The sequence below is a fragment of the Boleophthalmus pectinirostris genome, unplaced genomic scaffold, assembly GCF_026225935.1.
Source record: "Boleophthalmus pectinirostris isolate CB_2022bp ecotype Guang Dong unplaced genomic scaffold, ASM2622593v1 HiC_scaffold_21, whole genome shotgun sequence".
In the NCBI taxonomy this organism is placed as follows: domain Eukaryota; kingdom Metazoa; phylum Chordata; class Actinopteri; order Gobiiformes; family Gobiidae; genus Boleophthalmus; species Boleophthalmus pectinirostris.
Window position 1 is genome coordinate 25,973,165 of NW_026571175.1, and position 25,351 is coordinate 25,998,515.

Consider the following 25,351-nt stretch of genomic DNA (forward strand, 5'->3'; position numbering starts at 1 on the left):
TGGAAAATTATCATCCCTCTCTCTGTAACTGCTGCTGTGAGCCTCTTCACTTTGGTCTGCATGATCCTGGGGTTTTTATTTCGTGGTTTTGTCAGCAAATAAATTCCTATTCCTAATATGGACCAGGCGCCAAATTTTCCCCTATAACTGCTGCATGATGAGCTTCATTTGACTGGAGCTGAACGTCCCACTCTCTTAGTCCATTTCTTTTCATAGTCTATGGTTGTAATATACTAGCACTTTTTGCTATTGACACTATGATTTTACAATTTGACAAAAGGACACTTACCTTTGTTTTGCCTGTGCTCTGGAGGATGTGCACCAGGGCAAAAGCCACCTCTTCTTTGCTCTTGACGCTCAGCAGTGGCTCCAGGACGGCACACAGTGTCCGGTAGTTATTGGTGATGTACTCAGCAAACTCCTTGTACAGCTCCATGGGCAGGATGTTCATGGTCTGGTAACGGGACTTGATGCGGAGGGAGGCGTTGATAACTTTGGTGCTTCCGACTCCGCCGCTTTTGGCCAGAACACTGGACTGAATCACGGGATACCACTGCTCCACAAACTGACGCTCCGTGATGCTGGAGATGGGGATGCTGACCAGGCCAATGTATGTGCTTTTCTCCTGCAATAAATCAAAAGGGAAATACAGTATTATATTGTATAACTTTTCTGAGTTTTGCCATTTGATTGTCTCCATCAAATCTAAATGCTTTACCTGGAATGTTCCACAGTACGGCATTAATAAATTAAATAAATTTATCTTCATTCTTCAGTAACAATGCATGCAAGGTATTTTTAAGCATTAAAAACACATAATAATAATCCATTGGTCTTATATAGCATTTTTCCAGACTGCATTCCAGGTGCATTATTCATTCATTCCTTGCTCGGTGGTGGTGAGCTACTGATGGAAGCGAGGCTGCCTTCGGCCCCTCTAACCACCATCAACACTCACGCACACACTACATTCATACTAGGCAATGTGGATGAAGTTTCTTGCTTAAGGACACAATGACAATTTTTACCACTGGCGCCCCCTGTGGCACCTGATTTTCCCAGCGATCTCCCATCCTATGCCATTACACTGTGATGTGTGAGCTACTGTGTCCAAAAAATTCCCTTGTGGATCAGTAAACTTTGTGTAAGTCCATCCAAGTACTAACCAGGCCCAGCCCTGCTTAGCTTCTTACATCTGACGAGATCAGGCTTTGACGAAGAGGCAGAGTCCTGCATGGGTCCATTTTTGGAGACCACACTCACCTGCACCCGCGCAGTACAGCACCGCACCTGCCCGTTAACCAGTGATTATATCAAATTTAATGCCCATCACCCACCCGTACCCGTGATAAATCACACACAAGTTAAAAGCATTTTAACTGAAGCATGCATCAGAATACGAACTGAAAAGTTACGACTTCAAGAATTACAATCACGAAATGAAATGAAACAGTTACGTTTTTTCATTACAAATATGAACAGACGCGACTCGACTGTCAAAATATATATCATCACTTCACAGACATTATTTATTGAGCAGAAGAAACATTGATCGAGATGCTCGACTTATGCGGCGCACGCGCCACGGACTAAGACAGGACTAAAATAGGACTAAAACAGGACTAAACCAGGACTAAACTAGAACTGAGCTGGGACTCACTATTGGGACAGGTCCAGAGGTGCGCCCGCGTAGACCGTCGGGTGACCAGAGGCGAAAGGACTGGAGCGCAGCCATTGCCCGATTGCACTTTGTGGACACCCTGCTCTGCGGGCTTGGGGTCCTCTCTCTTAAGTTTAAGATTAGTCCTGGTGTAGACCTGGTTTAGTTCTGATTTAGTCCTGACCCACCTGTGTGTAATCACTACCTGCCCGTAAAATTCCAGAACGTTAAAACCCGCCCTTTTCAACAACTATTTTCCCGACCCAGTGCAAGACTCTGTAAGGAGGTTTGGCCACATGTGATCTAATGAATGAAACGTAGATAATTTTACTACAATACTATGGAACAACCTTTAAATAGGCTTAAGTTCTGTTCCAAAATAACACAAGATTCAATGAATAAAACAAGAAGCTAACCCCTGAAAAGTTAGCTGCACTGATTGCCTCCTCATAAGTGCATGTAATAATAGTCCATATTGACAGCTGCATCAGTCACTGCCTTTTACTGTCAGCTGTGGAAGAATAGAATGGCAGGTGCTATTTTCTACACTTCTGTCAACAGAGTCCCATGTCTCTTACGTACATACATATTATTACATTATTATGATGTGTCATTCTCACCTTGCGTCTTTTCTTGTCTGTCTCCTTGTACAGGTGCAGGCGAAGGCTACGAATGGTGGGCAGGTTGTTGAACTCGAAATGCTCGCCCCAGAACACGGTGTCTGTTCGGGGCTTGCTGGTGGTGCGCGCGTAAAGCATGTCATCCAAGCACAGCTCACAATAGTAGCGTTTCTTTGCAGGCAGATCCCGAGCTTCAATGATCCACAATTTGAGCACGTTGTCCACCCTTCTACTGTTGTCCTGCATGGGCGACATGGAGTTCTGTTACCACAATATAACATAAATCCATCAACTTGAACTGAAATGTCACAGAGAGTTTTTCAATCAGCGGGTTACCTTGTTGGGTTTGACAGCTCGCTGCAAATTCTCAATCCATTTGTCTCGTTCTGAAGCCGAGCGGCAGGCAAAGCATTTCGTCCCTGAATTAGTTGTCACCTAAACACAGAGAAATAAATGTATGTGATTGAAACACTCCCCACAGAGCAACAACAACAACAACAAAAGGCTTTCTATTAACATTTAATCTAGGTAAATATTTGACTTTAAAATTGTGAAAATGATACAGGTCCAGGTTAAAAGTGCTCAGATTAGCACATTTCTCTCAAGATCAGGGTTAATGTTCTATTGTTTGAGCCAATAAATATGAAACTCACTACATCTATTAAACTCTTTGTAGTTCAAGTACAAAGCAATCCACTGAAATTCTAGATATGTCATGGACTTTTTTTTATCTTGCTTACAGTTTTAACAACAAACCCAAAACATAACCAAAAAAAAAAAAAAAAAAAAAACACCATAAAATACATTGACTAAAATGAGTATGTAGTACCTCAAAGCAGTACTCTTGCCCTAAGATGCTTGAATGAACCGGTTTGATGACGGCATCTTCATCCAGAACCAGGTCCAGGGCCTCTGCCGCGGTGCTGGGGGAGAGCAGGGACTCATGGGAGTGTGACTCTTTGAAGCTCTGCATCAGGCGCGTCCTGGAGAAGAGCACAGGCAGGTTCAAACACACAGCCAAAGCAGCTAATTAACCAGTTTAATATATACGCCTCATTTAGAAGTACAAGTACTGTAGGGACAGCTCCTGTAAGTGCTACTGACACTGACAGTACTGAGATTTCAAACTCAATTTTTACACATTTTCTTTTTTCTTTTATATTTTATACCACAGTGTCTTTTTTTTTTTTTTTTGACAATACATTAAATAATTTTTTACTTTTTCTATGTGATGTCATACGAGCGCTCATCAAAACCAAAAAGAAAAGATAGCTCTTTTTTTTTTTTTTTTCAGTGTTAGAGCTACAATTGAGTTATGTAGATTTTACTTCGGGGGTAACAACTACAGTCATTGTGGCAGTTGTACCAAATAGCAATAACTTTACATAGTCATATTTTATTTTACTGACCCCTTGTGGCTGGAGTAATATTTAACTACAGAATATGAGAAACCAGATGGTGTTTAAAATCACGAACAAATCTCAACGACTTTAGTTACTTGACAAAAGTCGTGTAGAACGTATTGTACTGAGTTAAACATGTTTCAGGCACTATTGGTTTTACAGCAGCTTGAAGGAACAGTTGTTTTTGCACGCTGACCTTTGGAGGAGGCCAAGTCTTGCTCTGAGAAATAAAAGGAGATGGAGGTGGGAGCGTGAAGCCAGGAGAAAAACTAAAGCTGTCTCTGAGGTTTGGTGAGGTCATGAGGCCAAATGAAAACACACAGCCACCAAAACAGATGGCAGCAAAGCATTGTGGGAAAGCAGACACATCAAATTAAGTTTATCATTGGAACATGTTAACATTTCAGAAGCTGAGAGGATGAATGGCCAACCTGCCCCTTGGGGCACAGAGCAGCTTTATGCTCTTAATTGATTTTGTGACTGCTTCGCAAAACTTCACCATCCAGAGCTTAGATACACACTGAGATGGAAAAAAGTTGATATTTTATGATTAATGAAAGAAAATGAGGCTTAATCGTTGCTTTGAACAATATTCATTTTAGCTGCTCCCCATCTGTATTAAACATGAGTAAATATGATCTGCAAATATGATTGGCCTTTTTAGAATACTTTTGTCAAGTGGACAAGTGGAGAAATATTTTTGTTTTGGGAACACTGCAAATGTCACGTCAAGGCATTGGCTCCGGTTTTCCTAGACTTTATGTGAGATCAGTAATGTTTTATGCCTTCCACACTCATTACCAATACTAAGATATAAAGTTATGGGTTGTATTGGTTTATATAAGGCCAACTAAATGATTCACTGTTGCTAAAAAAAAAAGTGTGAACACCAGTGGGGCTGAATCGATGTATGCTAATAACTAACCTTGTCTAGAAACAGATCGAGTTCTACTTTTGGTATGTTGGGGTGAGAATGAAAGTGTAGAAGACATTAGTCAAGCCATGCATACAACACAGTGCTATACTGAAATTATACTGATATTGTCTTGATATGTATCACACAAACTTTTATTCTGTCTTTATGCGTGGTCCTTTGTCTTTTATTTATTATTTTTTATTGCTATTTTATGATTTTTTTGCTTTTATTTGCTTTTATTCTGGTTTTATTGTTTTAGGACTGGTGTGATCAAATTTTTAGCAGCCTTTTGTTCACTGTGCAGCACTTTGGAAATTGCATTGTTTGTAAATGTGCTATATAAATAAAATGGATTTGGATGTGTAAGTAAACAATTTCACATTCGCAATCTCATTGGTAACCCGTATTTGTTGCTTTAGTAAATATTTTATTAACAGAAAAGGTGAACTGAAAAAGCAAATGTTTTATCATAAAGCAAAAAGGTGAGTATAACACGGTGCACTGTGGTTAGCAGCCGCTTTGATCATCAGAAAGAACATGGAGACAGCTCAGGAGACAGCTCTACCTTTGAAGACATCTAATAATTATTCAGGATTCACTGAGCACTCATTTAAAGGCAGATTTTCTGTTCAGTGGTCAGCGCCGGCTCATCATGTAAAGAGCTGACAGTGGCACCAGAATCACAGCAGCAGAAACTAGAAGTGTTTGGCAGCCGAGGGAGAGCAGCTGGGTTGGAAATCACAAGTGTGAAGTTGGATCTGGGATTTACAGAAAAGTCAACTTAACAGCACTGAGCTCTGAATTAAGTGAGTGGGCAGGATGGGCACCGCTGAATGAGGCAGCGTTAACCCCAGCGCGCTCTGAGGGGGAAAGGTAACGCGCTTTTACATTTAAAATGAGCTGTGGCTGCACTTCGCCTGAGACCAAGTATTACCAGGCACATTTTGGAAGAGTGAACAGTGAACTGACCCATATCAAAAATAAAATGTCCAAAGTAGGAAATAGTACTGAAGGTTTGTGCTGTTTGAGAGTTAGTATCACTGTATTTAAAATATTTGGTGAAACAGTAAGCCATGCGCAATTTACTACAGTACATGCATCCCGAAGTTTCGGACTTCCAGTCATTGCGCAATGCATACTGGGAAGGATCCTCCCTGAAAAAGTGATTCTGTGTTTGATTTCACAGCGGGATACGCCTATCGTCAAAGCCAATCTTTTCAAGTCTTTTCAATCATGTCACTTTTGTTTCTGGTTCTGATATTGTCATATTTTAGTTACGTGATTTGGACATCATAATTGTGTGGTTATTGGATGTCCTAACAGCAGAAAACGGCTCAAGAAATGGGCTTCGGAAGTTTGCGAACTCCATAACTGCAAAAGGGAATCAGATCTGTGTGACTGCAAACCTCCATTCAAACTGTTTCCCTTCCCAATGGAATATAAAAACAGTGAAAGGCAAAGGCGATGGGCAGTATTGATACACAGGAAGGACCAAACAGGTAACTTTTGGCTGCCTAAGAAATCATCCCATGTTTGCAGCGAGCATTTTGTATGTGAAGCAAAGGATCCTTCCTAGTATGCATTGCGTGATGACCGGAAGTCCGAAATTCGAGATGCATGTAAACAAATCTACTAGATATTCACTGTCACTAAGGATGGATCAAACTAAACTGCTGCATTTCAGATGGCATCACAACATTCTATGCCAATAATATTTAATACAAATTGGCTACATACTATACAGCTGCATACTATTACATACTGAACTACATAAAACTCTTTTCAAATCATAAAATATTTTCACTTGTCCAATATTATGCAAAATTGACCCTTGTGATCTTTAAGCCATGCTGTTACCTCATCAAATACACACCCGGAGTTGTGTTTTGTTTCATTCACACATTTGAGTAATCATTTATTAATAGTCTGTCTACATCTCAAAAGCTCAAAAAGCTCCGTTACACCTTGTGATGTCAGAACTCAGCTTAAATACGCAGGGTTTGTGTGGTAAAGGGACTGGAATTTTGGACATAGGACCTAATTTCCTAGTTAGGCAGAGTGTTGGAGATGTGTGGAGACACTTTTTTAAATATTCCATCCAGTCCTTGTATTTGCAGAGGTCACTGGTGCTAGGCTAGTGCATGTCAATGGTCATAGTTATCCTGCCACTAAAAACAGTCTTACCCACTCCACAAAACACCCGAAACAAATCTATTATTACACCAGACTGTTGATGTAAAAAAAAATAAAAAATAAAATAAAACTAACCTTTCATCGCATGAATCGTCACATGTTGAGGGGCTATTTTCTCAGCAGCAGCCGAATTTTACTTTGCAGGTAAGATAGGTGCTAGGTGATATCAGTCCACGGCTGCCAAGCTTTCTATCAGGAAGTACAATTCCTTGCTGCTGCTCAGACATAAATCCTTCAAATGCAAGGTTGGTTTTACTTCTAAACTTTTTCTATCGCAGTGTTTCCCAAACTTTTTTCTGGGGAACCATATTTTAAAAGTCACTAACCTTCGCGACCCAAGTCAATGGATATTATTCGTAAATCACAAAATAAAGGTGGATTTGACCATTATTGATCATTAATGAGGACATTTTATTGTTGACTGGGTGATCGTGTCTCTCTGAACAATTAATATTACTCACGTTTTAAACAATGAAAAACAGTAATTGAAGCAGCAATAAAAGGATCGCCAATTTGGACATTAAATGTAGCCCATTTCTTTTTTTTTTTCAACATTCAATGAACCAGCAATATTGGAAAAAATAGTCAATAAAATAATTACAAAAAGATTAGAAATTATACATAACATTTCAACATTTCTAATGAGATGGGTGGGCCTGTCTGAGTTTTTGTAGCATGTTCTAGTCCAGGGTGCAGGAAGAGAGTGCAACACACAGATCAGGCGCAGCATTCAGTCTGTTTCTGTACTTTGGCTTCATTTTTGTGAGCAGACCTACATGCAGAACGTGACAAGGCGACCCCAAAAAACATCTTTTGTAACCCACCTTAGGGCCGCAACCCAGTCTTTGGAAAACAATGTCCTATCAACACAGACATTTACATCGACAGTCTGGTGTAATAATAGATTTTCTTCGGGGTGTTTTGTGGAGTGAGTCAGGCGTTTTTAGTGGCAGGATAACTATGGCCATTGACATGCACTAGCCTAACACCAGCGACCTCTGGAAATACAAATACTGGATGGAGTATTTAAACAAGTGTCTCCACACGTCTCCAACACTCTGGCTAACTAGGAAATGAGGTCCTTTAAACTGTGTGTGAATGAAACAAAAGACCACTTCTGGTATATTTTTGTTGAGCAAACACTAAAACATTGATCAGAAAATAGCATCATATGGGCCCTTTAAGCTCCAAATCTCTCTCAGGTGACATGCAGTGTTGTGCTTTCAAAACAGGCCTCTGCTTTCCTCCATTAGAGCATAAGGAATGAGATAAACTGTGGCTTCCTCCTCTGCTGTATTGGACATGTATTGCACTTGCCCCAAAAACGTCTCTGGTTTGTCTCTGGTGGCGTTGGGAAACTGTTCTGTCAGCAAACACACACACTTCTCCGTCCTTACATTTCCCATATGAGTAGCGTGACGGGAGTGTGTGAGGACTGCATAAAATTTTGATCACAACGCAAGATGAATTCCGCCAGGGTGTGACCCAACGTCGGGGCCTAAACCAGGGAGAAGCCGTCACGAAGAAGCCACGAGCGCTGCCAGGAATGTACCACACAAAATGGTGGAAACTGCACGCCAGAACCACCAGTATACACAATGAGTCAGAGCTAAATCATTTATTTAAAGGTGCACTAAGTACGATATTTATTGCAATAAATATTTAATAGGCTAATATAATTGTAGATGGACATACCTTGACAAGATTTTGATGTGAATTATTTCTGTCATAATCCCAAGAATTCAAGTAAAAAACATATTTCTTTATGTTGTCTGAATTGAAATGAATCATGGGATATGTAGTTCCCTATGTTTATAAGCTGATGCGACTATAAAACCATGCATTTAAGCAAAGGAACTTGTAATTCGATATATTGTGACAGCCCACGATATTACTCTGAGATTTTGACAATACGATATCACGATATTTCGGTTATTGTTACATCCCTGCTTAATATTATAAAGCATGTTATAGGAGAAGACGGCCAGCACAGGGCAACCTTCACCTCTCAACCAGCCTGAGGATCAAGACTGAAACCATTATGACATATACTGTAAGTTCATCAGTTAAATGTGTAGTGCAGGGTCAGATTCATACCTTTCTTGGTCAGCGCTCCGAAATCGTGGTAGAATCATTTGCTTGAAGCTGCTGGTGCGATCCAACTTAGGCTGACTCTTGGCCCTCTTTGATGGAGCCCTTCAGCCTCCGATTTAGGAAGCTCTGTGGGTATAAAAATAATGAGAAAGGCAGATGTAAAGACAGTAGACGAGAAACATGAGATAAAAAATATATATATATTTATTATTTACTATAAGTCGCACTTTTTTTCATGGTTTGGATGGTCCTGCAACTTATATTCTGGTGTGATTTATATATTAAAAATTTCACACAGACACCCTCGAGAGGGCGCTCTAGGCTTGTGTGTCAGTATCTGCTGCTCCTATTACTCCTGTACCACTGTCACCTCACTCTACTGCGCATGTCTCCTGCAGAAAGAGCCTCTGTCCTGTCTATATCATGTCAGTCGATTGCACCATTACTTATGTACCACTGAAAATTTAAACAAACATAAAGACAACCAAAACCATCCTGTCAGGATTCAGAAAGGCCAGAATAATTCTAGCTGGAACTGATGCTGAGTCTGACAACAGGTACGCAGAAGAGGAAGCGGTGATCCATTTATCTCTGGAGTTGCTCAGAAGTGACAACGAGGATGAAGAATTCAATGGATTTAGTGATTTGGAGTGAGATTGAGAGTTTGGTAAACTTGTTCTTTTGTTTATGCTATAGTTATCGGAAGAACTGTTCATATGTGATGTTAACAGCCTGTTGTTCTCTGTTCTATAGTTATTACTATAACTTGCCTTTCAAGATGAAATGTCAGTTCCTGGTCTCTGATTTTATAAAAAAATTTCCCCCAAAAAGTGCAACTTATAGTCTGGTATGACTTATATATGTTTTTTTCTTCTTCACTATGCATTTTTTGGCTGGTGCGACTTACAGTCCAAAAAATATGGCAAAAAATTACAAAAAAACTCAAATTATTTATGGGACTAAAAGTCAGTGTACTCACCGGCTGCCTGAAGGGCTGTGGGTTGGTGTTGGGAGGTGTCTCCATGCTTGACTGTCTTACAGAGGCAAAACTTGCCCTGCGAGATTGGTCTAGAGAAGGAGAAAATTAATAGATGGACAAGAGACGTGAATTAACATTGGGAATAAATGAAAAAGTTAACACAGATGAAATACCAATACATTTTTCCAGTAACATAAAGAGACTGCGGAGGAGATTAGTGAAGCTTACCACAAGGACAGACAGCTACAGCCTCAGGAGACAACACAGAGTCAACACTGACATCCTGAAGACACTTGAATACCATGTAAACTTTTCTCTCCAAGGCTCAAAGTGAGTGATGTGGCGGCCATGTTGAGCCTCTATATAGAACAGGATGTGAGTCATCTAGGTTCAACCTGAATTTGTGCAAACTTTAAACCTGAACATATCAATAAAAGTATAGCCGGGCGTCTTTAGGGAAGGGCTTTTTATAAGACTGTCTAGAGCCGAAGATCAGATCAATGCAAAGCAATGCATCTAGTGAACAAGGGGAGTGTTACACAGCTCCATACACAGATTACCTCTATGGGGTGTATGCAAGAGACCATCTACAACTATTCCTGTCACAATAACAAATTTTGTAAAGTAAATATAGACGATAAATGATGATATTGAAACTAATTTATGTCAACACAATACAAAATAATTCAAGGGAGGATTTAAACCACAAAAACTAATCTAGATATACAATATTGTTAAAAATAAATAAATAAATAACATATAGGAGTTTATATAAAAGTTATTAATAAATGTTTTACAATTTAAATTTAGCTAAATCAAGCCACACGATAAATATTGACCCCCAAACACATAGTTCCAGCTCTCATCTACAGAACAATAAGTCGATATCAGTCGCTCACAATCACATTTCTAGTTCTGACCTACAATGTGACAACAAAGATCATTTATGACAAGTTTTCATTTCAAAGAGTCACAAATCTAAAAGTATCTGTTTCCCAAAGGTAAACCAAGAGCACAGGTGGATCATACACTCAGTAATCAAAGTACTGCAAAACAATTTCCATAACAATACACAATGTACTAGCATATTCAAATATATTAGTGACGCAACAACTACTCAGACTTCTATTAGGATAGTACTACGCCACAATGACTCCTGCTAATACAAACAGTCACTTTGCAGCTGTTGTGAAAAAAGACCTTGCCACTGGCTCCATTTGACCTTACATTGAGAAACTGTCACTCCTCTCTCTGTAAGAGCTGCAGTGAGCCTCATCATTTTGGTCTTAAAATGTTTGTATTAACCCGCTCTACATGATCCTGGTGTTTTGGTTTGTTAAATAAATACATTATACATTTTATCGCAAACTAGTTTTTTCATGAGCTCTGGCCACTGCTAGTAACATTACAGAAAATACAGGATCTGGCTGTCAACAGAAAGCAAAACAATATGTACGAAAATGAGAAGCCCGGTCAGGTGCGCGGATGTTATTCATACAAATAAAACAAGAAATAAAGTCTGCTCCAAAACATATGGGGAATCCACGCTTACCTTCGATAAGGACTGTGACAGAGACACGTTTTGCAGCCCTGTCCCCAGCTGTTCTCACTGCTCCGAGCTATTGTTATATCCATAAACTCACGGAGGAGAGTGCATCACAGCAGGACTCATATCTGCCTCACTATTTAAAAGATATTTCTGCTGCTGGACTTATTTTCTCCACTAAAAGCTTTAGCTCTGCCGCGCCACATGTAAACAAACAGCACCATGTAATGACGTCATCTCCCTTAGTACAGCAGCGATGGGGCAGACAAACACAGTCGGAAATAAAGATGCAATTAAAAAAAAAAAAAACATTCGCACAAAGAAAGCCTATCCACTTTTCTACATTGGTAAGAGTATTAAAATGACTATTCAAGGGACAAAAATGTATGATTAAAGCCTTATTCACACAGGAAAAGTACAACCTGGGGACGTCTGGTAATTTGCAAATTACCGCCCCACCTCTGTGTTAGCTGCAGCACATTCGCACGGGATAAGCAAAGACCATAAATTACTCTATTTTACTGACACTGACTGAGATCGAAAGAGAAAAGAATGCGGAAATGAAAAAAAGAGGTAGAAAAGGTGCAATTACAACAACAAACACTGAGATGCAGATCGGCACCATTCTGGTATTACCGGATGTCTGTGTTCGAGGAAATCTAGTACCGTATTTTCCGGACTATTGATGGCACCTGAATATAAACTGCATCAGCTAAATTTTAACAAAATTTTAAGATTGTACATATATAGGTCGCACGTGAATGTAAGATATAGGTGTCCACGTCTTCAAGAATGTTTTCAAGTTCAGGTCATCTGCTTTTATCGCCTCTGAAAGCTTTTGTCGTCTTTTTGCATTGAGTCAGTTCGTCACACTGCCGTCGCCAAAATCTCACTCTCCCCACGCTCTGTGCATGTCTTCTGCAGAAAGAGCCGCTGTCCTGTCTGTATCATGTCAGTGTCTTGGAGGATTTCAGCAGATTTCAGACTCTCTCGGTGGCTAGGTTAGTTCTGTCAATCAGGTATGAGTAGATGTCTGGCTACTGAAGTTTGAGACGTTTCTTCTCGTCATTTACGCATACAGTTTAGACGTATCCCCCTCACTTATTTTATCACACGACGATAAAGTAATGCAGCAACTTCTTGTTAATCCTAGATCCATGTGTAACCTGCACAGACAGCGCCGTTTTCTATACTCGGGCTGCACGTATCCGCTGTGTTGCCAAACCATAGACCGTATATATGAATGGACAATGTGCCAAACTAAGAATCCGTCCATATATTAGCCACAGAGTTCAAAGAGTGAGAAAAAAATTGCAGCTTATAGTCCAGAATTTACGTCATTTGTAGTTTTTACTTTACAAATTACAGACATTACTTTTTACATTATTACAAATCACCAAAGGTCCAGAGGTAATACTAATCCCGTGCGAATAGGTCTTAATTTGGAATTAAGCGCGAGGTAACTATGACATTTATGAAAATAATCGCAATCAAATATTTTAATCAATTGACAGCATTAAAATAAATAAATTCCTATTCCTAAGTGCTCCAAATTCGTTCCTGTAATTGCCAGCCTCATGAGCTTCATTTGACTGGAGCCAAGTGTTGTGGGTGACGTCACACTCCCCACTGTCTATGTTTGGCACTGATGTAAACATTCATAGGTCCGTCTTGTGAAACAATAAAATCACATTGTGTCTGTCCTTGTCATTTGGTTCTCACAGCGGTACAACATGCTCACATTTCCTTGGGACTATTTGGGTCTGTGATTGATTCTTAGGGGCATTTTTAGTCTTTACCCACAAGACAGTGCGCTTCTCTTTTCTTTTTTAGAACCAAGAATCAAGGCACTCTGTCATCCTATGATTTCCGCGCTCCCAAAGCCTGTAAATAGGCGGCTTTCCAGGTCCTAATCTGAATCCAGCTAATTGTTTGGTCTCCATGGAAACAACTCTGAGCGCTTGTACTTGAAATATAATAGATATCATCACAATATGGAGTAAAGAACAAATGTTATCACAAAACATGCGCGAGTGAACTGGATAAAACCTATTTGTTACACAGAGGAGAATCTTCCTGAACGAGACTGAAAAGATTTAGTTAGAAGCAAAACGCAACAACTCACAATCACTTTACCAGGAAAATGAGTGGTGCGTTTAACATATTTTGGATTTTAACCCCAGTGTTTTGATCTCCTAAAATACGTAGCTTTCAAAGTAAAACGGGACATTAATCCACGGATATGTTCACGCAGGGCTATTCTGAATGTAAATTGCTGTCAGGAGCAGAGTGTGTGGGTGGCTGCAGCCTCTAGCTAACTGCGATACAGAGAAGACGCGGAGTGGGTGTTGGAGAAACATAGTCAACCTTGAGCATACATCTCTCTATTAATACTCACATGGACGGACATTTGTAAGGAAATCAATTGTAATGATTTCAAACATGTATGACGTTTTCTCAGATAAATACGCGATGTTGAGCCCCGAGAGATTAGCATAATGTTGGAAGGAGGAGTGTCAGCACTGACTTAAGGAGGTGCTTGATGACGTTCTTGTGTGACCTTAAGTGCTTTACATGGGCTCTCGTCGTGTTTATATGCAATCTACCAGTGTGTGCTTTTGCTAAAGGCTTTTCATCATCTATTAAGTAACAGCTGTAAATGCAAAATAATTCCTGACAAACAAATATAAAGGAAAATTTTCAAAAAGGCCGACTGTTTACCAGTTTAAATCAAATATGTCCCTTTTACTAAATTTTCAGTTTTGCTTTTCAGAAAGCAGAAAGACTCTCACATTTGAATTTCCAGTTTCACTGTTGAAATCCTGTTGGTTTAATCCAGTCTGACTTTATTTGTATAGCACATTTTACTTAGCTTGATTCATCAGACGGTTTCACTTTGTGGAAACTGTCTGACCTCGCAGCATAAGGATTCGTTTGCTCAACAGTAGGTAGGAACTTTTTTTATTTAACCAATCGCTGCTATTTGGTCGTGAAGTATGTAATGTGCAATAACGCTCAGTGGTGTCCAAGTAATTGCCGGCACAACAGCAAATAAAGCAGCGAGTGAACTGTCTGTCCACAATCATTGTCGTTTCTGCGAGATGAACTTGTGCAATTAAAGGTGCAATAAAAAATTTGAAGTTTGTATTTGACTAAGGAAGTCCAAAGGAGGATAGCGTATGCAGTCTGCTATCGCAACTTGGGTTGGTTCAGCTCTTCACTGATTGGCCGGTGCGTGGTCTTGCAAACCGTCAAGTGTATTCCGATTCCTGACCTAGTCGCTGGAGAAAAATTAATTGAGCGGAGGCACTAGGTTGCACCAGCCTGACTACATTTTAACAACACAGTCTCCAAAGTGCTGCACAGAGTAGGCACAATATAAATGAACACAGTCAATAAAATAAAGCATAAAATAAATACATAAGCAAGTCAATCAAAAAATACTAAATTTAGCAAATAGAAAAATAGCTAATAAAATCAATAAAAGAAAAGGCCTGGTCACCCCGGGTTTTTGAGTCTCGTTTTTGGGACGATAAGTTGGAGCTGGCCCTCAGAACGCACAAAGGAGTGGAGGGAACAATGAGATCTGAAATGTATGCTGAGGCCAGTCCATGAAGTGCTTAAAAAAAATCAAAAATCAAATCAACTCTAAAATGAATGGGAGTTTAACCCTAAAATGCCTCTCTCTGATCTGAATGGTCACTAGTACTACCTAAACCTCAGCACGTACAGCCATCATGAGTGAATGCTTGAGGTTCTGAGCTTTGAAGCATGGCCTTTCCATATGCTGAAAAAGTGTGTCCAGGTTTAGTTGGAAAATTTGTACCTTTTTTAGATCTGTAAGAGCGCAGGCTACATAGAGCTCCTTCAACTGCTGGCCCATGCCATCCAAAACACACAGATACAGGACTACATTCATACCATACTCCATACAACTGTCCAACAACTCACCCTTATGTAACAGATAAGACTGTCCTGTCATCCTATCATCTTTGCACTTTTTGTTTTCCTTACTTATTCATGTTTTATTTTTACTTGTACATATACATTTATATAATTATGCCTTATTTGACACCAGTCTCTTGCTATTTTTCCTACTTATTTAGAATGTATTATTACCATTTTCTCATTGTTATTATAATATACTGTGATGTATGAGCTACTGTGTCCAAATAATTTCCCTTGTGGATCAATAAAGTTTGTCTCGGTCTAAGTCTAAGTCCAAATAAGGAGAATATACATCCATACTCATACTAAAACTAGCAGTAAGTAGTAAGCCTTAGACAAATCATGTGTGACAGCTTAAGCAAAAGACTAGGAAGTGATATCCTGTATGGCACATTTTTAAAGGGCCCTCAGCAACTATTTTTACATCTCAGTCAGGAAAAGTGCACTACTACGAATAGCAAAGATACTGCAAAGAACCCTCAATATATCCAGTATATACAATCTAGCTTTTAAACAGTGCTATAGTGCTGTTTGTTGACCACAGAAATTTTGAAAACCATTGAAAGATTGGAAGTCTTCACACGTTTTATGAAACTGCTAACATCCCCGCACAGTCTCACTGAGTTGGACACTTAGAATAAAGTGTGATGTCCTCTTAAGTGATGCCTCATCTGTGAACGCAATAACAATGATCCTAAACTATTTATTATAATATTCTTTGCTTTGGGAAGGTGCATTTATCTATTGAAAAGCACTTTCCACATTCTCCATAAGTAATAATGGCATTGCATGCTTTTGGGCAGGGTGACAGTCATTTACCTCGATTACAGCGCACTGCAGAGAGGCTGTTTAGGGGAGATTGAGCTTTCTCTCTCTCTCCTCTGTAATGTTTTTTGGTTTGGTTTTGTTTCCATCAGCTGTAGATCTTGTTATGGACTGGTCTGAACTCCGGGGCGTAGGGTGACTCACAGACACTGTCATATGAGCCTCTGTAATTGCCATATTCCTCTTGTAAACACCGGTCATGTCAGCGGCTAACTGCTTATTTTGGATGGGAAGATGCTATTTTTACCAGCAGTATTTTTACCCACTGCCTGATGATGCTATTTCTAGAGCTCCAGTGACAGTGGGGATTGTGCATCTGTATTGAAAAGCCATCGTGCTTTTGCAATAATGACGCAGTGAATCTATAATATCTAATTGTATTCAGTCAAATGAACCTGATCATTTGCTCCCAGTTGTCCAAAGGTTAGCTAGGAAACTGGAATTAAATGTTCTAATAATAGGTCTATTATGCTTTAAAAGGAATTTCAGTTCGTTTCATGTTTTTCTCGATCAAAAACTGGAGTATTGTTTTGCATTCGCACATGTTTAATACACAAATCGTGCATATTTAGGAGTTCTTCTCTCAAAACAGTCTGAAAATACACAAAGTGCTCCACTGTATTTTAGAATCATTTGGATTATTTCAGACCTGGAATTGCCCATCTCTACTGAACTAAACTAAAACATAGCCTGTAAACTACCACTACATAACATTACAGGGTAGAACAGAACATTATGAGCTTTTGAGCTTTTGAGTTGAGTGATAATAAAGGAATAAAGGATTTCTCAAGCATGTGTGAATGAAACAAAACACAACTCCACTTAGTGCCTCCGTTCAATTTCATTTCTCTCCAGCAACTAGGTCAGGAATCGGAATACACTAGACGGTTTGCAAGAACCCGGGAAGTTGTAGACCACCACCGGGCAATCAGAAAAGAGCTGTGAAACCATGACATCAAACTCAAGCACCTGTCTGTGTCCCTTTTGTGGTACAGCACGACAGTAAACAAAGCGGTCAAGATGGATGTAAACGAAGCCTGTGCTGGCAACGATTCCCAAGATCGAGGATTTAAAGCCGGAACAAAGAGAATGTTTGGTGAATTTTAACAAGGGGAAAGACGTTATTGCCCTTCTTTCTGCGGGATTTGGCGCATTACATACGTCTTGACCAAATAGCAGCGACTGGTTAAATTTAAAAAGTACCTGTCTACCATCGAGTGAACAAATCCTAATGCTGTGAGGCCAGACGGTTTCTACGATGTGAAACCGGCTAGGTTACCTAACTCTGCCTTATGTGCAGAATCTAGGACTGCAAGCCACACTGAAAAGAGAAATCATTTGTATGAAGTAAAAAATATTGATATGGCTAAACAATGTGCAAAGGGGGCAATTTGAGAACTGCCAGGACCATAACAAGTGAAGATGTGGATACTGTATATTTTGAGCTTGGGAGAGGGGCAGAATTGTAAAAAACTGTACTGGAATACAGTGACTCAAAATTACCATTGAGAATATGTAATTTGGGTTCATGTATTCAGTTACTTCCCAACACTCGCCAGTGTCAATGGTCTCAGTTCTGGTCTTGTTCCGGTCTCAGTCCAGGTCTCAGTCCTGATTACCTGAAAATATACATTGGTGCACCTCCGGGCCCAACCCGACACACAGTCCTGGTTCAGTCCTGGTTCAGTTCTGGTTTAGTCCTGTTTTAGTTCTGTTTTAGTCCTGGTTCAGTCCGTATGCAGCACAAAAGTCCAGCATCGCAGTTTAAGTCACGACAACGGGAAAAACTGAAAAAAACTAATCGTTTCATTTTGGTTTTGGAGATAAATAATGACATTTTCTTATTTTTGGTTTTATTTTGACAAACGAATGATACACGGATTAAGGCATCATATATCTAAAAGCAAGATCTCCCTGTACTTTTTCATGCATCATTAAATTCACATCACAACCGCTACAAACCATAGACTGTATGAAGAAGTGGACTAAGCGAGTGTGACATCACCCACAGCGTTCAGCTCCAGTCAAATGATACAATCATGAAATAAAAACCCCAGAATCATGTAGTACGGGTTAACAAAAACATTTTAAGACCAAATTGATGAGGCTCACTGCAGCAGTTCCAGAGAGAGTGGTGACAATATTCCAATGTAAGTCAATGGGAACCAGGGTCAGAAGTGTGTGCAGTGTGCAGGCCTCTCATTAAGCTGGAGCTGTCCAAACAATCAGGAAGTGGACTGAAATGGGAAGAGCTCAGCCCGCGTCAGACCGTGTGACAGTGACAGGCCAGCAGCATCACCCCGGGAGATCTGACAACAGTTTAGAGCGAGTGTGTGCATTAACCAACACATGACAACACAGGGACACAAACCTACTACTGCTATTTAAAGACTTTAGAGCCTCGCAACCAACCGGTGTGTAAATAAAGACTGTAAATAAAAGAGACATGGCTCAGTTTTTGCAATAAAACTGTAAAATAGAGATAGACCAATGCTTTTTCATGGCTAGTGCTGATACTGCTTGTTTAGAATCCAGAGCAACAGAGCTTTGGCGATGTTTTTGGGTCGATTTGGATTATTTTCCCCAAATTATGTCACTTAAATTTACTACAAACTCACCCACAGCCCTTTCTTTACCACAAGCCTTTAAGAGAGCAGAGTGGTCACATTTGTGCAGTTATCTCTCTGTATTAAAGCGTACAAATAAAGCTTTGTGTGTATTTTTGATCGACCAAAACAAAATATGTGACTGCGCTGGAGGTTTAAGACTCAAAGCTGATAAAAAAGTAAAAAAGTCCAAATATTGACCTGGTATATCGGCCAACAGATACAGTGAACTGGGATAATACTGGACTATCTCGAGTGTGTAAATAAGCATTGTAAATAAATTAGGCATTTCTTATAGTGGCCAAGGGTGGAATTACATTTACTCATGTTCCTGTAATTAAGTAGTTTTTATGAGTAATTTGTCTTTTTTTTTTTTAAGTAGTTTTAGAAATAGGTAATTTTACTTTTACTCAAGTACATTTTGACCCAAGTCATTCATTACTTTGGTTATATTCATTACATTACTACTTTCACTTCATTACATTGGAACCCGCCCTCGTTACTGAGTAAAATCAGATTGACAGAGAAAAAAAATGAAATATGAAAAAAACACCAATCTGATGGAAATGAAATTGGGCTGCATTTTCACTGCAGAATGTGTCGTTTTCTCGCTCTGTTTGTGCAGGAGACTCAGTACCACTGAACCACTGAACTCAGCTTGGATGGGTTAGACTTGTTATAGTATACAAGGATATAGTCCTGGTTTAGTCCTGGTTTAGCTCAGTTGTCTTTAAAATGTACAAAGTTTGTACTGTATCATCTAAAAGTTGTCTAAAAGGAGTTGTGATTTATGACTCATTCTTTTTTTTACATAAAATAACTTAAAGTAACTAAGTAACTTTTACTCAAATTACATTTTAAATTAAGTATTTTTTTGCTTTTACTCGAGTAGATTTTTAGATGGTTACTTTTACTTGAGTAGGAATTAAGCAAAGTAAAGATATGGTTAAAATTTTTCAGTACTTTTTCTAAATCGTGGTTAAATTGTAAGAATAAAATATATAATTTTAACGGTTCAAATTCTAATACATGATATCAAAGTTCATGTTTGTGGTAAGTAACTATTAACAAATACTTATAGTAATGCAGTAATCACATGAATTGCCAAAGTGTCCATGCTGCTTGTTAAAATAAAGTCATGATTTCAATTGAAAACTCAGAAAAATCATTATAATAGAATAGTAGTACAATAATAGTAAAGGAGCACATTTTTGTTTATTTTTTGCTACAGATGTAATCAAACTAGTGCAAATTTTACAGCTGAAATTACTGCATGCCTTGGGAGCTAGAAACTGCTGATCTTTTTCTACATAAAGATTCATATCATAGTTCGCATCGTAACACTCTCCAATAATCAGCAGCTAATTTTAATTAAAACTGCTACAAAGAAAAAAAAAATTATTCCCAGATCGAAGGCACAAAGAAAAAAACACGGGGAACAAGTGACGCATTTGAGTTGAGAGCCACTCTGATGCTATGTTTAGAAACAGCAATATCATAAAGTAAATGTACGATGCTCTGTACAGTGGAGCAGTGGTGGGTGTAGGGCTGAGGAAGCAGGACTGGAGTGGGCGCAAGGAGCTCAAACTGCACAAACACACCACAATATTTTTGGACAACAAGGATATTAAGGCAGTTCAAATCATACTTACTGAGATTTTTATATGTAAGTACAGGATGAGTACACCACTACGCAAATCTTGTGGGGAAAGTAACACATAGAACAGAAGATCAGCCTAAATTTGAATGATCTCTATGACTGCTTTGTCGAGAATGTTACATCTCGTATTCGTTATTATTTGTATTTGTTATTAACGAGACAGACCACAAGTTAATTTGCAGTTATTTCATACACTGATTCTGTTGCATAAACGTTGTCTAGTGAAAATTTATATTGACCATTTTTGTAGCAGCAGTGTCAAATGTCCATAGAGATGTGACAGTAAAAATGTTAGTAAATTTTATGTTGGTAAATATTTCTCACACTCATTTACTTTTGAATGAACAGTAGTTTGTATTATAGTAGAATCTCTATTGGATTAACATTAACATTAGGTGAACTAGGCTCTAACTAGGCTCTATTAAAATACACTGTGCAACCTCTCCATGGAGATGTTATTGCTTTGCCTGGAATGTTCCACAGTATGACATTAAACAGCTGTACCATATTGTACGTTATGTACAATAACGTTTGACAGCAAAAAACAAAATCTAGTCAAGTTTAAGTTAACTTTACATTTACACTGAAACAAATCACCATTTTCAGAAAAGATTTGCATCCAGACACATCATTTCTAGGAAGCAGTTCTAGCTATACTGTTTCCTGTTTGTCTATGGTTTGTTTAAACTGTTTTCCGCAATAGCGTCACATGACCGATGTCACAAACCCAGCGAATCAGGAAGACACAAATCACAGTGACATGGACCAATAAGGACGGCAACTAGAGCTCCTACATCAGCATATCAACGTTTTCAGGCGTCCACACAGTGCCGAATCAGATCTGTACTAAGATGAATTCATGGGAACTGGCAGCACCAGCACGTTCCGTCTCTGGAGCCGTTTTCCATCAGATTAGTGTGGACGAACACTGCAAATGCAACGAAAACGACTCAAATATGTACCAGTGTGGATGGAGCCTTTCATTTCATTTCACTTGACACGTAAAATTATCTGCCAGTGGAACAAGGCTTTTTGTAGTTAAAATATGAATGTACATCTTACTACACTTAAAATAAGAAAAACAACATTTTGCACTTAAAATAAGAAAGAAAATCTAATGTTGCTTGAATTAAGAAAAACACACTTATTCCATCAGTAGATAATTTTACTTCAAGTTGAATCCTACTCAAATAAAGTAAAATGGTCTTAATTTAGTTCATTTTAATTTAACTAGATACAGTTTTTTTTCCAGTGCACTTATTCAGTTACAGGTGGTTTTACTGCTTACAAATATCTAGAAAAAAAGGCATTCTGACTGTGAGCGGGGTCACCTCTCCACAGATCTGGCCTATAACTTGGTCTGTATAGGTCTGGATAAAGATAGAAAGGATCTTTAAGAGAACAACTGATTAGTATTCACAATAATTAATGTTTGCGTTGTTGTTTATTGCTTTTCTGGGAGTGTAAATCTGAGAAAACCAAATGAGTTGAATTGGTGTCACGTGCGTTACAGTAAGCCTGTCTCTGCTGCCGATCCTTCTGCCGTTTGTGAGTTTGCCAGGAGCTCTCTGGCCTGGTTACTATGGGAACGGGTTTGTATCTCCACCGCAGTACCTTTGCTTTTTAACCAATATATTTAATGCTTTTGCTTGTAAATGAGCAGGGATTTTTATAAGATCTAGTTTTACCGGGCCTTACACAGAACAGAGGAGATGTCATGTCAACAACTGCCATGCTAAAATATGTTACAGCGTGAGTCTTGTCATCTGAAATACGAAATACTCTGAGTAAAAACGCATCAGTGAACTACAAAAAAATAATAACGATAATCAAAAACTACCCAGAAACAGATCTCACAGACATTATCAAGCAAAGGTAAGAACATAATGACCAGACAGGACTACAACCGTAAATCTAAAATCTTATTAAAAGCGTAATTAAATTTTAAATCACTGATGTCAAATTGGAACAATTATTATCACGCTGCAAAATGAATGAGAATCCTTAATACTTAATCTATAATCTGGGCCCACACTAAAACGTCACTGCTTCATTACTGCTACAATTGCAACAGGACATATGCGTAATGAAAAAACAGGATTCTTTGAACAGAAACGGAACAGAAAATAATTTGTCTTCTTCCCCAGAGGGAGCAGAAATGGCTGTCTTTGCCCGTCTTTCATGTGGCGATGTAAAGAGTGGGACGACTTAGGGACCTATCAAAGCTCAAGCACAAGGCAAATGGAGCTATCAACCCAGGAGGATGTCAAAATAATGCTCTCGGAGTTTGACAAAGCCAGACTCAGTGGGAGAGAGGGGGTCGGAGCGGGATAGGGCTCTGGGAAAACTCTACTGAATAAAGGTAGTTTTGGTGCGAGTATGAAAATCGTACTCTGTTGCTGACACATTTACTATTGACGACTTTGCAGCAGATTTCATGACATTCTCTGGGGGCGTGAAGCTAACAGAACGCACTGCTTTGTCTGAAGCTCCAAGTTAGACTTAATCTGAGTTTTATTTGAACACAATCTGACCAGAAAGAGCTGATTTGCTATTAGCCGACTTTTTTTTTTTTTTTTTTTTCTTCAATTAGTAACTCCCCTTTTTGTTGAAACTCAAATCGGTGAGTGCTTGTATTGATCACAGGCTCCAGGAAAAATGTTTTTTAAATCCATTTTCAGGTTTTCTCTTGAGTTTTCAGGCATTTTTGGCAGTTTTTGTGCAAATAGAGATACATGCAGAACACCCCCAGCTTGATCTCTGTGCAAAGTATCAATACTAGTAGTTTTGAAAAGTTTAGATTTTTTACTAAAGATATTTGGTATTTATAATAACTACACCTTAATAAAGCATGAACAAATACTCAAATCATAACGAACAAATGGTTTTAAGAAGGACTCAGGCTTATAGTTTAATACCGTAACCCCTTATTTAAGCCTGAATCATTCTTAACAAGTTTTTTGTTCATTATGAATCAAGAATGTGTTTGTGCTTTACTAGAAGTGGTGACATTATATTTCAGAAATGTGGATTTCAATTTTCATTTTACAATTCTTTTGTATTAAGGATTTTACTTGGTAGAGCTACTGAAAGAGATTTTCTAGTACCATCTTCTACCAAAAATAGTATCCAATTAAAGCAGAATTTGTAACGAATATATTCTTTTAATGTGTAGCCCTATGACATGATCCAGATAAGACGATGGGTTTAGACTTGATGAGGTTCCTGGTACAACAACTGGACACACACATCTGTCTGGAAATCACACTGAAATAATTGATTTTAAAATGTAAGTACATGATGAGTAGCCAGGCTGGAGCCACCTAGTCCCTCCACTCAATTTAATTTCTCTCCAGCAACTAGGTCAAGGATCAGAATACACTAGACGGTTTGCAAAAACCTCAGAAGTGCGAGTCCGGGCACCAGCCAATCAGTGAAGAGCCATATATTCTGTGTTGGCAACTATTCTCAAGATCAAGGATTTAAAGCCGGAACAAAGAGAATGTTTGGTGAATTTTATCAAGGGGAAAGACGTTATTGTCCTTCCTATGGGATTTGGTAAAAGCTTAATATACCAGTTACCCCCTTTAGCAGTGCATTACATATGTCACGACCAAATAACAGTGATTGGTTAAATGAAAAAAGTACCTGCCTACCGTCGAGCAAATGAATTCTAATGTTGCGAGGTGAATGAATCAGGCTACAGGATGAGTACACCACAGTGCAAATCTTGTGAAGGAATTAGCATGAGGCTTTCAGTCTGCGCTTTAACATTTGGACCACAAATTTCAATAAAGAAATCTATTTAAAGGGTGCACTGTGAAACTGAGTCTGCCTGTAACATCGTATTTGTTATTATCTTGTATTTGTTATTAAGGAGACAGACCACAAGTTAATTTGCACAGTTATTCCAGATAAGCATAATTTAGACTTGAAGAGGTTCCTGGTACAACTTGACACAAACACATCTGTCTGAAGATCAGCACCACATTGAAATCAGACTATTCCAGGACCAACCAACAGAGGCATCAGCAAACACCAAACAACATAGAAAAGTGACACTGAAAAAACACAAACAACAAAAACCCGTCAACACAGGAGCCACAAGAGCGTTGAGATCAGCCCACAGACAGCAGGGGGAGCCACTCACTTGGGGTTAACACTCCAGGAGGACCACAGCAAACCTCCGCTTGACCAACCAACCCAAACTGAGCCTGATGGGGCAGCCACGCCTTTGAAGAAGTGTCCATGCAGCTGGATGGCAGATACAAGTTCAGGTTTTAGACTTGGCTTCAATAACCACTGTCCTGATAACAACAGATAAATTCAAGTTCAATAGATGATAAAATGTGTGAAGAGAGTTTTCACGGTCCAAAGAGATCCCTGACTTTAGGCAAGGGACTGATCTGTCTTATTCATATAACTGTGTAACTTCTGTATTTACTCTTACATGTTTGGTACAATCAGTGGTGGATGAAGTACTCAATTTTGTTACTTGAGTAAAAGTACACATATAGGGGCAAAAGATTACTCAAGTAAAAGTATCACATGAAAACTAGTGAAGTACCTGTTTAAAAATGTACTAAGTGTAAAAAATTTGTAAAAAGTATTTTAGTGAGATTTTTAGATGATAAAAGCATCAAGTGTAGTGATTTTGATTTAAAACAAAGCTGAAGTGATTCAACTGGTTTCTGTTTGTGTGTATTTGTGTGCTTGGTTTGCTCAAAATTAGAACATTAACTCAAAATGAATGTGTTAAAAATGAGTCTCAGCCATTTTAGCAGGTTTCACATCATAAAGAAAAGTACTTATTACTTTTTAGATCTAAAGTGTTATGAAGTAGAAAGTACAGATACTTGCTCTTAAATGTATAGTAACATAAAAGTAAAAAGTACCCACTG

The 25,351-nt window shown here is 38.8% G+C and overlaps 1 protein-coding gene across 1 annotated transcript in view; it reads right to left on the reverse strand.

Moving 5' to 3' along the window:
- The window catches only part of LOC110168873 (ras/Rap GTPase-activating protein SynGAP-like), a 57,779-nt gene extending 33,079 nt beyond the window's left edge, over positions 1-24,700 (reverse strand). Inside the window, 8 exon segments of the mRNA XM_020934362.2 lie at positions 290-625; positions 2,281-2,520; positions 2,617-2,715; positions 3,110-3,263; positions 8,890-8,978; positions 8,980-9,012; positions 9,866-9,954; positions 24,601-24,700. Of these exon segments, the coding sequence (XP_020790021.1) occupies positions 290-625; positions 2,281-2,520; positions 2,617-2,715; positions 3,110-3,263; positions 8,890-8,978; positions 8,980-9,012; positions 9,866-9,954; positions 24,601-24,700 (1,140 nt within the window).
- Positions 24,701-25,351: the final 651 nt, after the last annotated feature.